The 15,966-nt window shown below is 63.0% G+C and overlaps 1 protein-coding gene across 2 annotated transcripts in view; it reads right to left on the reverse strand.

Annotated features, from left to right (window-relative positions):
• ADGRA1 (adhesion G protein-coupled receptor A1) overlaps positions 1–13,670 on the reverse strand; it is a 35,644-nt gene extending 21,974 nt beyond the window's left edge. Inside the window, exons 1-4 of one of the 2 annotated variants that reach the window (XM_030832154.2) lie at positions 13,100–13,670; positions 12,213–12,405; positions 4,398–4,525; positions 2,985–3,108 (exon numbers count right to left, since the gene is read on the reverse strand). In XM_030832154.2, coding sequence (XP_030688014.2) covers positions 2,985–3,108; positions 4,398–4,525; positions 12,213–12,215 — 255 coding nt within the window. In that variant the 5' untranslated portion in view covers positions 12,216–12,405; positions 13,100–13,670. Of the gene's footprint in view, positions 1–2,984; positions 3,109–4,397; positions 4,526–12,212; positions 12,406–12,796; positions 12,976–13,099 lie in introns of those variants that run through there. The other variant, XM_060286468.1, reaches the window with a different exon arrangement.
• Between the last annotated feature and the right edge of the window lie 2,296 nt (positions 13,671–15,966).

The raw sequence follows: 15,966 nt of genomic DNA on the forward strand, positions 1-15,966 counted from the left end.
CCATGCGGGCCGCCGCCCGTGCTTCCGGACCCAGGGCTGGTGCGGATGCACAGGGATTAGCGGGGCCCGCGGCGGCCGCCCGTGCCCATGATGTCAGGGAGCCCTTCAGTGAGGCTCGCAGCCATGGTTTCGTCGCCATAACAACCGTCTGTTCCCTCCAGCCATCCTGAGCCACTCTCGTTCCTCATGTCTCTCTAACACATTTCCCTGTGACACCTGGATGAGGAGGGTTGGCTGCAGGGTCTGTGTCAGGCCTCGGGTGGTGGTGAGCTGTTGCTGTTGCGGTGCGGGCAGGCTGGCCGCCGGCCGGAGCAAATCCACATTTATGCTAATGACTCGGCTTGTGTGATCACGGAGGCTGAGACCCAGAATTTGCAGCTGGCGGGACAGCTGACTGTGCGGTTTCGGTCTGAGCCCGGATCCAAAGGAGAGAGACTGAGGTCCCAGCCCCAGGACACGCAGGGGTCTCTCTCACTCAGACTTCTCTTCTGTCCAGGCCCGCGTGGAGTGGATGAGGCCAGTGTTGGGGAGGACAGTCTGCTTTCCTCGGGCCACGGCTCGAATGTTCACCTCACGCAGAAACACGCTCACAGTTGCGCGCAGGAAGAGGTTTGACCAAAAAGATGTTTGCACCGTGGCCGGTCGGCTCGACACAGGGTGTCAGCCTTCACACCTTCCAACCGTCCTGGTCCTGGGCCGTGTCCTCTGGGCTCTCTCTCCTCCAGCGAGCAGCGGCCCCATGGCTGTGGCCACCCAGCCCCGCACCTGCTCTCTCTCCTCTGGGCGCTCGGTGGGTGACGTCCAGCCTGCGTGTAGCCGGCCGTCCTGCTGGAATCTTGTTCTCACTGCCCCAGACCTGGCCTATGGCTCGTCTGTGAGAGAAAGCGAGTTCCTTCTGGAAACGTGGTCGGGAAGCCAGGCCAGCACGGACTCCAGAACCGAGGTTGCTCCCCGACAGGGCCATGAGGTTGTCACTACGAGGGGACCGAGCATGTCTCACGCCAGCAGGACCTCTGCAGATCCTGCCTCTCCAGACCCCCCAGGCCTGTCCGCCCCCATCCACCACACACTTCGGGGTCCACCCGGCTGCACCGGCCAGGCCTCGGCTGCCACAAGGATGCCTGGCCCCCAGAGCCTCTGTCTGGGCTGGCAGTCTTGGGGTGGGCTCCCGGTTGGGGGAGGCGGGGCTCCCAGGCCTGTAAGGGCCGTGATGACCTGAGGGGCTGGCTGCACCGCCAGGTTCCAGGGCTCCCGCTGCAGGGTCCTGGCGTGCGGAGCGTTGGTGGCAAAGTGTGGAATAAAGATAGCAATGCATATCACTGCTTCCAGATGGCTCCACGTCTCAGCAGGTGTTCGCAGCGGACGGTAAACTGGATTTCCCGGGGCTCTCCCAGGGCGTGTTTCCACGCTATCGAGAGGCTTCCGGAAGCGTGTCTGCCCCTCTGCGTGGTTTTCAGGGACATGCTGGTGACTTTTCTGCTGGGGTCCAGGAACAGGTGGCAGAATTGGCTTCCCAATGGGATGGTTGGCCCTAACATGGATTTGCAGAAAAGTGACCTCTCTTCTGTGTAGAGGAGCGTGGGGAGACTGGGCCACAGGGCCCCCGGGTCCTGTCTCATGGGTCTGGCACCCTGTTTGCAGGGGGGAGGGCATCGGGGGGGATCTCACAGCCTGACTCCTCCCCAAGGATCGGGGCGGGGGTAGCTCACAGCCTGACTCCTCCCCCAGGTGTCCCTGTGGGAGCAGCCTCTTGCCCCTGACACCCAGGAGCCGCCCAGCTGCCGCCGTCTGTGCAGGAGGATGAGTCATTTTTCGTGTGGACAGGGGGCGTGGAGGCCAGGTAACTGGGCTGCAGCAGCCCTAACGGCTGTCAATAAACTGTTGTTGAATTCACACAACCAAGGCTGCGAGGGGTGCATGTGACGTCCCGGTGGGTGCTGGCAGAGACGCTGCCTCCACGTGGTCCAAGCAGATGGACGCACACCAAATGAGTCCTTGGTGAGATGCCCTGTGGTCCGTGGGGAAGCCCCACCTGGCCCCCGCCTGGGTGCTGGAGGGGTCTGCCCGCCTGGAGGGCACTGTCCACTGGGCTGAGCTGAGGCCAGGAGTAGGCGGGCTGGTGAGAGGCTGGAGGGGGAGAGCACGAGGGGCCTCGATGTCCAGTTGCAAAGGCACCTGGGCCTTCTGTCCTTGACTCACAGTTGACGGAAGGGCCTCTTTCTGGGCTCTGTCAGGACCGGAGGGTAGTTCGTACTACCCGCCCCGCCTTCTTTTGGCCACGCTGCATGGCAGGTGGGATCTTAGTTCCCCGACCAGGGATCAAACCTGGGCCCCCTGCAGTGGAAGTGCGGAGTCTTAACCACTGGACCGCCAGGGAAGTCCCTTTCCCCCCTTTTAAGGAAGGTCAGGCGGGGCTGTGGGGTGGGAAGAAGACCCCTCTGTGTCTTCTCTGTGCTCCCCTTTCACCTGAGAGGGCCAGACCTCCCCAGCACAAGACCGCCGAGTCCCACTTGGAGGGTGGGGCCCGCGTGTCTCTTCCACGGCCCCGAATCCCCGGCGACCCACCAGCGATGGCGCTCTCTCGCCTACATCCGTGGACTCTTACCTGGGCCGAGGGAGCAGGGGGTCCCACCCCTGTGCTCCTACCCCACCTGTCTCTGCAGGAGAGGCAGGTCGTGTCCCTGTTTCTGTGATGAGCCCCGGACTATGAATGTCTCATTAACATGTCACCATAGGCCTTGGAGAAAACTGGTCCGATTGGAAAATAAACTAAATGACATGATCAAATGCTGAGCAAATCGGTCAGACTCACGTGGGAGAGGTGTAGACACACTGGATGCTTAACTGTGCCCTTCACGAGAAGCCTGAGCAAGCACTTGAATGTGGTTTCATACACAAGACGGTTATCACGAATTTCCCCTTTGAGAGGAGAGTCGACAAACACTTCAGAGTCTGTAGCAAAATGAAGACCCAACAGCACTCACCGCCTGGCACAGGATAGGGTACGTGGTGCGGTTGATGCCACCAGCAAACACGGAGAAGGTCAGGGCTGCGTGGAAGCAGAAGTTCAGGAGCGTGTGCCGGCCTTTCCGGCTGATCCGGATGGTGCTGCGGGAACGGAGATTTCAGGTCAGGAACCGGCCTCTCAGGGCAGAGCGTAGAAGTGAACCCTTTTCTCCAAATGCCACGTCCCGTCCACGCGGGGAATGGCTGAAGACCTCGGAGCGGGACGAAGACGGGCAGGGAAAAGCACACCAGAGAGACCAGGTCGGGGAAAGATGGATGGACACGCTGAATCCACCTTAGCATGTGGCCTTGGGTGGTTTTTTGGAAAATCGCCCTGGAATACTGTGACTGGGAGGTCTCTGGTCATTGGACAGACGAGGACCTTGAGGCCCTGGGACGCTATGATTTGTCCAATGTCCCAGAGGGAGGATGGGGAAGAAACCCAGTCCCACCTCCTGGTTCCCCAGACAGAGTTCTTCCCTCTCTGAGCAGAGGCTGTACCTTAGGAGGAGGCTGTGATTGACTGTCTCTGACATGATCCCCTGTAGCCAGGCCTGTACCTGGATAGGACGCTGCCTGTGGCTGTGAACATACCCATGACCAGTCCCCAGCCCTGGCGATGGACAAAATGAAATTTCTTAGCCTATGCCTGCAGCTGTGATTATGACCACAGCTTCTCTGTGGCCTTGAACACACCCAGGCCTCTACCTATGACCCTGGCCTTGGACGTGCCCAAGCCTCTACCTATGACCCTGGCCTTGGACACACCCAAGCCTCTTCCCCTGACCCTGGCCTTGGACACGCCCAAGCCTCTACCTATGACCCTGGCCTTGGACACGCCCAAGCCTCTTCCCCTGACCCTGGCCTTGGACATGCCCAAGCCTCTTCCCATGACCGTGGTTATGACTGTGGCCTGGGCTTTGCCCATGACTTTGATTGTGGACTTGACCCTGATGGTGGTCGGGACCCCTCCTCACATTACCCAGCGCATCTTCAAGTGATGCCCCAGCCCCTCCAGGCCGACATGGCCAGGAAACCAGCTCTGTAGGAAACCAGCTGGACTTCCATGTAGATGAAAAGCAGAGGGCAAGGCTGCTCGAAGTTTCTGCAGCTACTCTAACTTCCTCAGGCCATGGGCTGTAGGGGCCCCTGAACGGACACGGTGCCATTGGAGAAAGAGCGCGTGTCACCTGAATTGATGAGCACGGGGGGGCCCGGGGTGGAAGGCAAGGGTGTCGCCCAGCACTTGGCCACCCTCGGCTGCCAGCGCCGTCTGGGCACTGGGCAGCCTCAAGCTGGCCGGCTGCCTGTGAAGCACCTTCCTGGACTCCTTGCTACGTGAGGGCAGGAGAAAGCTTGCCCTCGAAGGCGAGGGGCAGAGCGGGCCTTACCTCTGGTGCACGACGTAGGTGATGGCGGAGGCCAGCAGACACAGCAGCATGACAGCGGTGCAGGCGTACACCACGGGGTGCAGGAACTCCCCTGGGGACTGGGGCAGGGACAGGACAGTCCTCAAATCCTGGAAAGGACACAGAGCACACCCGTGTGACCAAGGTGGCCGGGCTGTCCCCAGGCTCAGCCTCCGCCCGGCGAGGGGCTGGAAGCATTTCCTGGATCGGGTGGAGGTTCGCAGGTCTCAGCAGAAATGGTCGGCCTGGGGCAGGGGAAGGTCCCCAACCTGTGGAGCGCTCAGGGCAGGCGGCGTGTGGCCTCGTGGGCCCCCCGCCAGCTGCGGGCGCCTCTGGGGGCTCTGACGGCCAGCTCCCCGAGGGCAGCCTCCTGCTGTGCTGCCTGTTGGCCTCCAGACTCCTCGCCCTCCCGGGGGGCTGGTGGACCGCCCGGCTCCTGCTTCTGTCAAATGCCCTTGTATGACGGCACAACTTGCCCCCATGAGGCTCGTGTCAGATTACCCCCAAGTCCACTCCGGGCCTCACGCCCACTGCAATGCTGCTTTGAGCGGTCTCCCAGGAGAATTTGTATCATTTCAGTAAGTCTGCCCAGAGGTGACTCAGGTCAGTGGGGGAAGAGCAGCAGGTGTGAACAGGCTCGAGAACCCCAGGTGTACAACCTTCACTGTTTGTCACAGCCCAGGTAAAGGGCTGAAGGTCAGGGTTCAAAGGATATCCATTTTCCCTGGAGGATGTAACACTGAGGGCAGAATGCCCCGGCTGGACATTCAGAGCTGAGGGAGGTTCTGTCTTTTTATTCATCAGGTAAGCGAGGCCTGCTGCATCAGGGGCTGGGGCTCTGAGGCCAACCCCTGACGCAGCCCCGGAAGTGCCCTGCGTCGGAGCTGCGTTCCCAGGGCGAGGCCGGGCACACCCGCCAGGGGCACCCCCAGGGCCGGTGGAGGAGCCGGAGGGGCTTGGGGCACACCAGGCTGGGAGGTAGGGGCTAGAGCCTGTGGCACCCCCCTCTGACCTCCGACCCCCTGCCCGCACCGAGCCCTGCTCTGGACGCTTCGTGCGGTACAAGTCGTCGAGTCACGCGAGAAGCCCGCTGTGGACTGAGCTGTCCCCACCACCCGGAGGGGATGGCTTTTAGGGATGTGGCTCAGGTAGGGTAGGGTCCTCGGGTGGCCCTGACCGCAGGGACCGGAGTCCCTGTAAGAAGGGGCCGGCACCAGCACACGGCGGGAGGGGCCCTCTACACAGCAAGGAGAGGCCTCAGGAGAAGCCAACCTGCAGGCGCCTGGACCTTGGACGTCCAGCCTCCTGCTCTGTGGGACTTTGTCACGGCCGCCCCAGGGGACAAGCTGAGCCGTGCTCTGGTTCCCACTGCTCAGGTCAGAGGGTGGAGCCCTTGCTCGATGCCCCAGCCTGAATGCCCTACTCTGCTCCCACGGCCCTGGGGGACACGCTGGGCTCTGGGGAGCAGGCTGGGGCCAGTGCCCACAGGCTGAGCTGGGCCTGTGGAGGGCTGCCTGGTGTCCCCTGTAGGACCACCTGAGCTGCACCGGCTGTGACCACGGGGCTGGGGGTCAGAGCTAGGGGTCTGCCGTCGTGCTGGTCCCATTCCCGCAGACCACAGGGGCGTCCATGGCAGGCGCCCCCGCCCCAGGCCCAGAGCAGCTCCAACTGGTGCCTCCCTGGGCTGTGAGGACAGCGGAGGTGGCTGGCGGCTCCTCCAGGATAGAGTCGTGGGGAGCAGAGAGGCACCCCGAGAAGGCCTTGGCCTGTCACGGCGGGAGTCAGGAAGCCAGCGCGTCCGGGCTCAGGTGGCTTCTCTCCTCGTGGACATTCCTGGAGGCCCGGCCAGCCAGAGGATGTGCTCAGAGGAGCCACCCTGGGCCCAGCTGGGGCCTCTGCACCCCGACTTTGCTCCGACGCAGGGACTTCGGTGAGGAGGTCGCTGTTGTCATGGCAACAGCTGATTGAATTTGGTCACCCGGGAAGAGGCACTGAGTGACCTGGGTGCCAAGGGGGCCTCAGCGTCTGGCTGCCCAGGGGCCCCGCTGCCCAGGGAAGCCAGAAATAGCGCCCTGCCCAGAAGAAGCAGGCGGTCAGGGGAGGGCGCCGTGCCTCTTGGCAGACCACAGGCCGGACACCGTGGCTGCCCTCATGCTGCAGTCCTGACCGTCCACGGGCCAGGAAGCCTGAAGCGCGGGTGTAGACGTGCACGGAACACCAACAGCTCCCGTCTGGACACCCAGGCTGTCAGCAGGAGGCACGTTGCACCCACAGCCCAAATCCACGGAATCACGAGCTCAGGAGGAAAGGCAGCCAACAGACGCCAGCCTCGAGGTGACTGGGACGCAGAGGCTGCACGTCCCCAGGGGAGACCTGGAGGTCCCGCCCACTCAAGATGCCTGGGAAGGCTTGGCACAGGGGAGGGTCTGTGGCCAGATCCTGGCAGGGCTTCCACCACACCCAGGGGAGCACGAAGGCTGCTGGGCCCTCTGTCCTGCAGCCAGGAGCCTCCGTCTGGGCGAGGATGGGCCTCTGTGACGAGGGGCAGGATGGTCTCCTGGTGGAGAATAGATGTTTCACGAGAGAGAGAGAGCAGCCTGCCGTTCTTGCTTCCCGGGGGCGTCCAGCTCCCACAGCGTCCCGCCTGCCAGGGGCCCTAGCGTCCTGCCTCCCACTAGCGTCCCGCCTGCCAGGGGCCCTAGCGTCCCGCCTCCCACTAGCGTCCCGCCTCCCACAGCGTCCCGCCTCCCACAGCGTCCCGCCTGCCAGGGGCCCTAGCGTCCCGCCTCCCACAGCGTCCCGCCTGCCAGGGGCCCTCACGCGTCCCGAATTCTGGAGCATTTGGCGTCAGGCGATGGCGGGAAGGGGGCTCACGAGGCCCCGTAGTCCCAGGGTGTTTCTGCATTTGTCAGGCTCCGCGGGCACCGGCCTCCTGCCAGATGCAACTCACTGCAAACGTCGAGGAAAGGCAGGTTTTCCTGGGCAAGTCCTGATATTGGATGATCTTTTCATTGAGAGTCATCAGCCAGGAGTGTTGGATTCAGGTCTGACCGGGCACTGGCGGCGTCCCTGGGCCTGTGTGTGTCGTCCTTTTCATGGGAGATGATGGTGTGTCCCTCCTGTGACATCAGCCGGGGCTGAGACCCCCTGACCCTTCACAAAAGTGCACGTGGGCCTCTGTTACTGGTTTCATGTCCACAGGCAAGAGCCGCTCCGGGTCTGGCCCGTCCGGTTCTCTCACTGACTCAATCGGGACCCGTGTGTCCTGGTGTCTCCTGGAGCTGAGGGACCCGGGGTGGGTCCACCCCCTCTGGGGGGCTTACAAGCCCCTTCCCCACCTTTTCTGGGTGCTGTCACCTGCACTGCTGCCCCTAAAGACTGAGGCCAGACCCCTGACTCTTTCTGGGGTTGGGGGAGGGATGGCGGAGGGGGGGGGTGAACAAAGCTAGGACTTGCTTCCTGACGCAGCGGCCACAGCAACGGCCTGATGCCCTGGGGCCGAGGGCCGCAGGTGCATGTGACCCACGACGGGGGAGCCCATGCACCTCCCGGGCCTGCGGTGGAGAGCTTGCCTCCCAAAGCATCTTATCTGCCAGTTTCTATTCACACACGCAAAACCCCTTTATGTTAAGCCTAGTAAGAGCCAGAATTGGTTTTCCTGCAGCAGGAAAACATCTCAGAGCATCCGTTCAAGACCCAGAGGCGTTTCCTGAGGACGACGCCCAGCCTGTCATGGGACCAGCCCGGAGGTCCCACTGCCCGGAGGTCACCCGCCTTTGGACCCCTTCCCTCTCGTCCGAGGGCCCAGATTTGAGGCTCCTCACAGTGGTGAGGGGGGTCTCCGACCCCGCAGCAGCTGCATCCACAATATATGATTTAGGAGAAACAGAGATTTAATTCCACTTGGCCTCCTATTTTTTTCCTTTCTCCAAATCAGAGTTATCAACAGTGCTTTCTACATTTTTAGAGGTGACATTTAAAATTCAAAGTAAGTAATGCAAAATGGCGCTGGAGTTTATATTTTAAAGTTCACACATGTACACGTTCCTCTTGGAAGAAGCTACTCTGCGAGTGTTCCACGGGCAAAACCCTTACGATGGTCCATATGTGGTCAGACAGCATTGGATGGGCAAGTCCCTCAGAGGCCGTGGACCCAGCGGTGCTCTGGGGACCAGCGACAATGGATGCAGCGTTGACCTCAGAGCAGAGAGGCTGGAGAGAGGTCCAGAGAACCCACGGAGGAAGAGGGGAGGCGAAGGCAACGCCCAGAGGACGAGGCCACACACCGCGTGCCGGGAGCCGCCCAGCTGCGGGGCTGAAGCCCGCAATTCCCGCTCACGTCTGTGCTGCAGGACGACCGGCGGGGCTGCGGTGGAAGCTACAGCCAAGGTGTGTCTCCTCCGGGGACCCCGGGCTCCTGCTTCCCCGTGGCGCCTTCAGGCTCCGGGCAACGGTCCCGGGGCGGCAGTCCCCGTGCTGCCTGGTTTGTGTTTCCCCTTTTCCGTTACACCTCATCATGATCTTAGTTGGATGTGTCCTTTTTGGTATGTTTTGCAATCAAACAAATTGGGATGTTAAGAAAGACAAGAAGAAAGGAGGGAAGAGGTCAGGTCAGGGGTCACTTGTCTGATCAAAAGCGGCAAATGGGCCTCTCCGGGCCGCGGTGCAGACCGTGTACGGGTGTCCCTCCCGCATGGCCAGGCATCAAGGCTGGGCCTTTGGGGGTCTAGGGTGGGCAGGTCCTTCCACCCGGGCTTGTCCCGACCAAGACTGAGCTCTGTGGAGCCTGCGGCCCCTCGTCTGCTTTTTAGTGGCGACCCTGCTGGTCTGTCAGCCTTCCCTGAGGGAGTCCCGGGGGAGAGGCAGACGCAGATGAGCCATCTCTGCGTTGGGAGCACAGGTTGGCCCAACTGGGCATTTGTGTGGTTTGTAGCATCTTCCTTTGAGGGTGCGTGGGCTGGTCTAATTATGAAGAACTTTGGAGAAAAGACCTTGAGATATACAACGGGCTTTCCTTCAGGACTGGAGTTACTTGCTTAAAACCGTCAACAGTAAGGGGAGGCCTGAGGTGGGCGACAAACTCTGTGAGCCTAAGGCAGCTTTTCTGAGTTGTTAGAAATTTAAATATTGGACTGAGTCGAAAGCAGCGAACTGGAGGAACTCCCTGAAGCTCTGAGGCTGGAGCATCGCAGGCGGGCAGCGGGCGGGTCGGAGTGGGAACCCACCCACAGGTGTGGCCCGGGTTCCACGGGCTCAGAGGGAGCCCATGGGCACCCTGCGGGCTCCCGCCTCCTGCTGATACACCGGCTTCCTGGGCCCCGCCCTGCATCCACCCTGGTCTCCCTGGGGCTTTACTTCCACCCTTCTTGTTGGAACGCGGGTGCTTCTGTGTGGACAGGGGCGTCCTGCGTGGCGTCTGCCCTTGGGATGGCCTGGCCTCTCACCCTGTCCCAGCTCCAGGCCCTGCAGGACCTGGCGAAGGTCACCCCGACTCGAAGCCAGCGGTGCTGCCACTGCGGCCGCCTCCTGGGCCCGGGCCACGCTGAGGCGCCATTGCCGAGCAGGTCTCCGTGGCACTCAGGCCGCCACATCGGTGAGCGGCTGGGCTCACCCTCTGGGCCCCACTTGAGGCCACAGGGGCTGCGGGGAGGCCATGTACACCAGTCCTGCCTCCCAGCTAATCCCCCGCGACAGGTATGGCCGGAGAGCAGCGGCGGGGCCAGCACCGCCCGCGGGACCACACTCAGGAAGGAAAGAGTGCCCGGGCTTGGATGGTTTCCACTCCAGTTCCAGACCCATCACTTTGCTCCCTTGGAGGGCGCTGCTCTCTGCGCTAACGGTGAGGATCAGAGAGGAGCACGAGGGCAGAGCCGCACGCGCTTGGGGACCTTCTTGAATTCGAGTATCAACAGCACCATCGCAGAGGCAGCCGTGCAGTCAGGTCCTGCTTTACACTCTGATGAGGGTCAGCGCCGGGCAGGTGTGGGGCCTGGGCTTTACCGGCTGGAGACCAGGCGGCAGGGTGCAGGTCCCCCAGCCCCTCAGCCCCCAGGGGAGCACCTGCGTGTTCACCAACCTGTTGGTGCCGAGGGCACACAGGAAACTCGCTCAGAAGGAGGCACAGGTGCCCGAAGATGCTCAGGGCTCAGCACGGTTCAAACCGGGGTCGTGGGCAGCTCGACACCTCCAGGTGCCTCCAGGACACCTCGGTGGCGTTACACTCAGGAGCTGGTCGGGCAGCTGACTGCCAGGGCCAGGCCCGAGCAGGTGGCCGGAGCGTGGCATCCTGGGGCACGGGGCTGGAGCTGCCCCTGCTGGCTTTCCTCCCCACGGCCCCCAGGGGCCGCAGGCGTCTCACCCACAGGCTCCCAGACACAGGCAGGAAAGTGCTTGCAGCAGAACTGCAGCACCACACGTTAGGTTGGCATCTCTGTTCCTCTCAGAAGCTCTCTCCGGTGTAAATGTTATTTGTTAGCAATAAAACCCCAACAAACTGCTGAGATTCCAAGCTCTCCAGGCAAGGGAAATCCAGCTGGTTCCCAGAGTCCTGGACTGGCCGGCGTGGAGCTGGCTGGGGCTTGGGGGAGGGTGTGGATGGACTTGGAGGAAGGAAGGAGGGTGCTGGGCGGCCTGAGCAGCCCTGCAGATTTGCACAGAAGGGCTGGAGGGTCAGAGACAGAGGCGAAGATGGGGCCTGACGCTGGGGCACCTGGATCACGTGCGGTGGCGCCCCGGGGCGGTGCTGCCCCCCCCCCCCGTTCACCCTTCATCTGCCAGTGACAGGACCCATTTTGCAAATGAGGATATAAATTCGAGGATGCAAAGCTTCAAACACGGCCAACCCGGAGGCCCTGGCTTGTTGGGGGCTGGTGCCTGCAGGCAACAGGTCACGGCTCAGAGCTGGGGTGCGGGCCCGGCTGCGCCTGGAGCACACACCCTCAGACGCCTGAGAGGCAGGTGGCATGGCAGCTCTGCGAGCTGATGCCGACCTTTGGCAAAAAGCATCTCTCTTGTTTGGACATTTCGAATCCAACAGGAAGAAAACGAGCAAGTGACTCAGACACAGCCCTGCTTGTGAAGAGTCGGGTCTGCGCTGACGACCCATGACAGTGTCCGAGCCTCGGCCCCTGTGCCACGCTGTCCTCGGCCAGCGGTGTCCTCTGCGTGCGCTCCGCTGCTGTCCCTCACAAGCAGGCACAATGCATTATTCACTCAGCATCACCCTTTCCGGAATCCAAACAGCAGGAACCACAGGGAAGCGCCCCGAGCCTGCAGGCCGAGCCCCACACAGCCGGCCGCACCCCCTTTTCTGGTGAGAGAGGCGTTCTCTGTGCTTGCCGAACGCGCCGCTGAAGCCCACCCGCATCCCCTGCCATTCGGCCAACTTTCTGATGGGAAGGAGGCCGGCAGGGCTGCAGCAGGAGGGCCGTGTTCAGGGCCAGGGCCGGGCGAGGGAGGGCCCCAGCCCGGGGTCAGAGAGGTTTTCACAGGTCATGGTCGAGCCTGGGTGATGGTGGGACACTGTCTCTTCCACCGATTCAGTGATTCAACACTGCAGCACGTCTGCCACTAATTAGTATGATCTACGCGGAGCAGCCGCTGACGAGCAGCGGAGCAGGCAGCCCGAGGCCCCCCTCCCGCCCGGCCCCGCCCCCAGGGCCCCTGGCCGCAGGGCCAGCATGCGCCCACCGCCCCGACTGACCACGAAGCAGCTTACTCTCCCTGCCTGGGGATCCGTGAGTGGCGGTGGCAGCCTCAGCCTGCCCGCCCCCCCCACCGGCCCCCGCGTGTACTCACCATGAGCACAGCGAAGTTACTGAAGTGTGAGCAGGGGACGGAGGTGGTGCCAACGGCACAGCCGATTACGTCGCACCGTTCTCCCCGCCGGCCTCCATGGCCGTCCAGAAGGTCAAGGTCCCAGGCAGCGGCCACGGGGTAGAGCCCTGGGCGACCGTGATGGGGCGGGTGAGGGTGGAGAGGCCGCCCCCATCTGCGAAGACAGGGCAGGTCAGGGCGGGTGGGGGTCCTCCCTGCCACCTGCATCTAGCACCCCACCCACGGGGCAGCCCCCCGGCTGCAGCCGGCAGCAGCTGTTTCCGAAGTCTGCCCCCATCTCATCTCCCTCCGACCCAGCCAGCCTGTTGGAGTGTCTGGCTTGGGGTACCCGAGTCAGGCAGAGGCTCCGGGGACGACCTGGGGCCTCAGAGCCTTAGAGGGACGGTGCCCCCGGGGAGCACTTCCTTATCCATATTTAAAAACCAACCTCCGCTCGCCATCCCAGCGCGAGACACTCAGCCCAACCTCAGGCTGCAGAAGACACGTACAGCATGTCTGTCAGTTTAAGTCAAGAGACTCCAATAACCCCCAACGGACAGCCAGACCTGGGAGGGCGAAGCTTCCGCCGCCCGGACGTGGCCAGACCTCACGGGCTGGCGTCTCCCACACAGATCAGTTTATCTGGTGGCTCCGTGCCGTCTGTGTAACCCAAAGTTGTTGAGAAGCTGCATTTGGAAGAGCAGGAACTGCTCACTCCTGGTCGGCGCTGATGCCCAGGAAGCGGCCGGGGCAGTGTATGCTGCGGCCACTGGGCTCCGACCTCGCCTCTCCCCCAAGTCCCACTGCCTCCTCGCCCGGGGGGCCCACCTGCCGCGCGGACCCTGGAGAAACGCAGCCCAACTTCTCACCTATTTTGGCAAAAACAGCAGGAGTGGCAGCGGTCCTGCGCTTCCTGTTGGCGAGAGGCGGTGAGTTCCCGGGTCCGGGAGCAGTTTTCCACCCCAGGGGCAGCGCTGGAGCTCGCGAGTGGAGTTATCAACAGATTGCAAGCCTGCAGCCCAGCGACGGCCAGGGCTCTGCACCGGGGAGGGTGTCAGAGCCGGAGGGGCAGGCAGTCACTGCCGTTCTCAGCAGGCGGCTTCCCGGACTCCGGTGGGGAGTGCCTGCTCCCTCGGGCGGGCGACGGCCAGGGACCAGGGACGGTCGGGAAGCAGGAGCCGTAACCATGGGGATGGGGGAGGCGCTGATGGCGGCGGCCAGCTCCCTGCGGCAGGGTGGGAATGGTTCTTCCCAGCCAGACCGCGGGCCCCATCACACCGCAGAGCCGATTTAAAGAGACAACCGGCGGTTTTGCCTTCGCTTCCAAGAGAATCGGACAACTCACAGCAAAACGTCTCCCTGAAGAGGCAGAAGGAGGACAGCGCGATGTTATTTTTTTATTACGGGAACCCCTGTCCACCGGGGCTCTGAGAACAGAAATACAGACAAGGAAATTGATTTTGGAGGAATTTTCAGTCCTCATATTAAAATATTCTCAAATCCAAATATGGCCACACCGTGGTGAACCCACGAGTCCACGCCAGCATGAGTCAGCAGTGTGATCCTGCCAGTGTAGACAGACCTCAGCTGTGCAGAAAGAGGCCCCCACACCCCTGCCCAGCCCAGGGTCCCAGCCCCCAGCCCGGGCGTTAGAGCTGGAGATGACAGGGCACAGGAAGGAAGGCACATGTGTGGAGAGGAGGGAGGACAGGAGGATGGTGCACGGCGGGACCCTGCCTGCGGGGCGTGTGGGCCGCGGCCTGGCCAGCAGGCCTCTGGGTGGGGCCTTCCCCTGCCCCTGGCCCTCGTCCCACCAATATTCCCAGCATCCTGTCTGCATCGCTCCCGGCATCCCCGTTGCACCGCTGGGGGACGCTGTGATGGGTCCTGAACCTCAGCTGAGGGACAGGAAACCCCGAGGGGTGAAGGGGTTTTCCAGTCGCCCAGTGACTGGTGTCAGAGCTGAGTGGAGGCCCTCACGCCCAGGCCCGGCCCACCTGGCGTCCTGGGGTGGCTCCCTCAGGGCTGGAGGGCGCCGTGGAGCTCCCTGGGGGCCCGGGTTGATGGTCCTGGACAAGTGGGGCAGTGGAGGAGGTGGGAAGGCCCGCCCTGGATCGGGGGGCCTTTTGCTCAGACTTCCCCAGGCTGCGGTGGTCCCCACAGGGCTTGTGCCCAGTGCAGCCGCCTCCACAGACTGTCCGGGGACGGGGCTCAGGTGAGCACGGGTCAGGGGCTCCCAGACCAGAGGCGACAGAAAGGCAGGTGTGAGCAACCCATCACGGGGCCCAGGCGCCCAGGTGGCAGGAGGGCACAAGGAAGAGGCCCTGTGGGGGGCTGTCCCTCTGTCCTGTGCCCTGCCTCCTGCACTGTCCCTGTGCCCTGGCTGGAGAATAGGGACCCGCCCTGGCCTCAGAGCTGGTGGGGGCCGGGACCAGAGGTGGCTTCTGGGAGAACTTACAGGAGATGCTGTAGGAATGCAGAGGGGTGGCAGGGTTGGGGGGCACTGGCCTGGCTTGGGGTGGCCTGGAGGAGCCCCTCCTAGCCCAGGCCTTGTCCCACCCTGTATGCCCAGGGCCGGGGCCCACGGGCTCTAAAGGCAAAGGCTAATCAAGCTTCAGACTCACCAGGGGTCCAGGTGGGGCACATGGAGGGTCCCTGGGTGCTTCGGGGGGCACTGGGGGCTGGGTGGGGTGCACGGAAGGTTCTTGGGTGCTTTGGGAGGTCCTCCGAGGGGGCACGTCAGGCAGAGAGGCCTGTCTGGCTGCTACATCCTGACCCCCTGGGTGCTGGCCCCCGAATCCCAGTGTTAGCCTGGGCGAGGGTTGGAGGCGGGGCGTCCCTCAGGAAGAGGCCGTCCTGGGAGCCACGGCTGTGGGCCTCGGGCTTTGTGACCATCAGTGGGGAGCTGGGCCACCCTCAGTGCTGCTGCACCAGCCCTTCCTCGGACTTGGCTACCCAGTGCCCAGGAGCTGCGCAGGGCTGCCCACAGAGGGGACGCGGGCCCGGCGATGCCCTCACACAGCCCTGCACGGTGACCGGGCTCTGTACGCGTCGCAGAGCAGCACACCTGCGAGATGGGGAAACCGAGGCTGTTGGCTGCCTTGCTGGCCACTGGGTCCGAGGGGCAAAGCCAGGGCGGGGAGAGCAGGGCGCTGTCGGCCGGCCCTGTGCCCGCGGCCACTGACACTGCAGGAGCCTCAGGCCCGTTCCTTATCACGATGGCCTCCATGCAGAGGACCCAGAGGGACCCGCGTGGACGGGTCCGCGTCCTGGAAGTCATGGGTGCCATGCTTTGTGTTCGGGACGTGCCCTCGTTTGCTCCTAGGGCCTCAGGCCACCTTCTGCCCCGTGCCCTGAGCTTCTCTGCCGTCCAGGAGCGGAGCCCCTGCTTTCTAGAATTTTCAGTGACCGCGGAGCCAGGTTCAGTGGATCCCCGCCCTTTATGGTCTCTAATGCCCCAAACATGTGTCTTCTAGGCACAGGCCTCTCACCGTCACCGAGAGCTCACTCCTGAAACCTGTGTGGCTTCTTTGTGGTAAACCAGGTGTCTCCTTCAGCGGGTAGTCTCTCAGCCCTTGCTGCACTGAGCCTCTTCCTCCCCCCAGGAAAGGCCCCTTTCTGGAACATTCTATGAGTTCAGGACTCCCCGCCACCGAGGGTCTGTACGCTGCGTGCCCCCCACCCGACTCCCTCTTGGCAGCCTCTCAGCCCTTTATCCGGCCCCTTGGAGGGAGAG

Source organism: Globicephala melas, chromosome 16 (genome assembly GCF_963455315.2).
Source record: "Globicephala melas chromosome 16, mGloMel1.2, whole genome shotgun sequence".
NCBI classification, from domain to species: Eukaryota; Metazoa; Chordata; class Mammalia; order Artiodactyla; family Delphinidae; genus Globicephala; species Globicephala melas.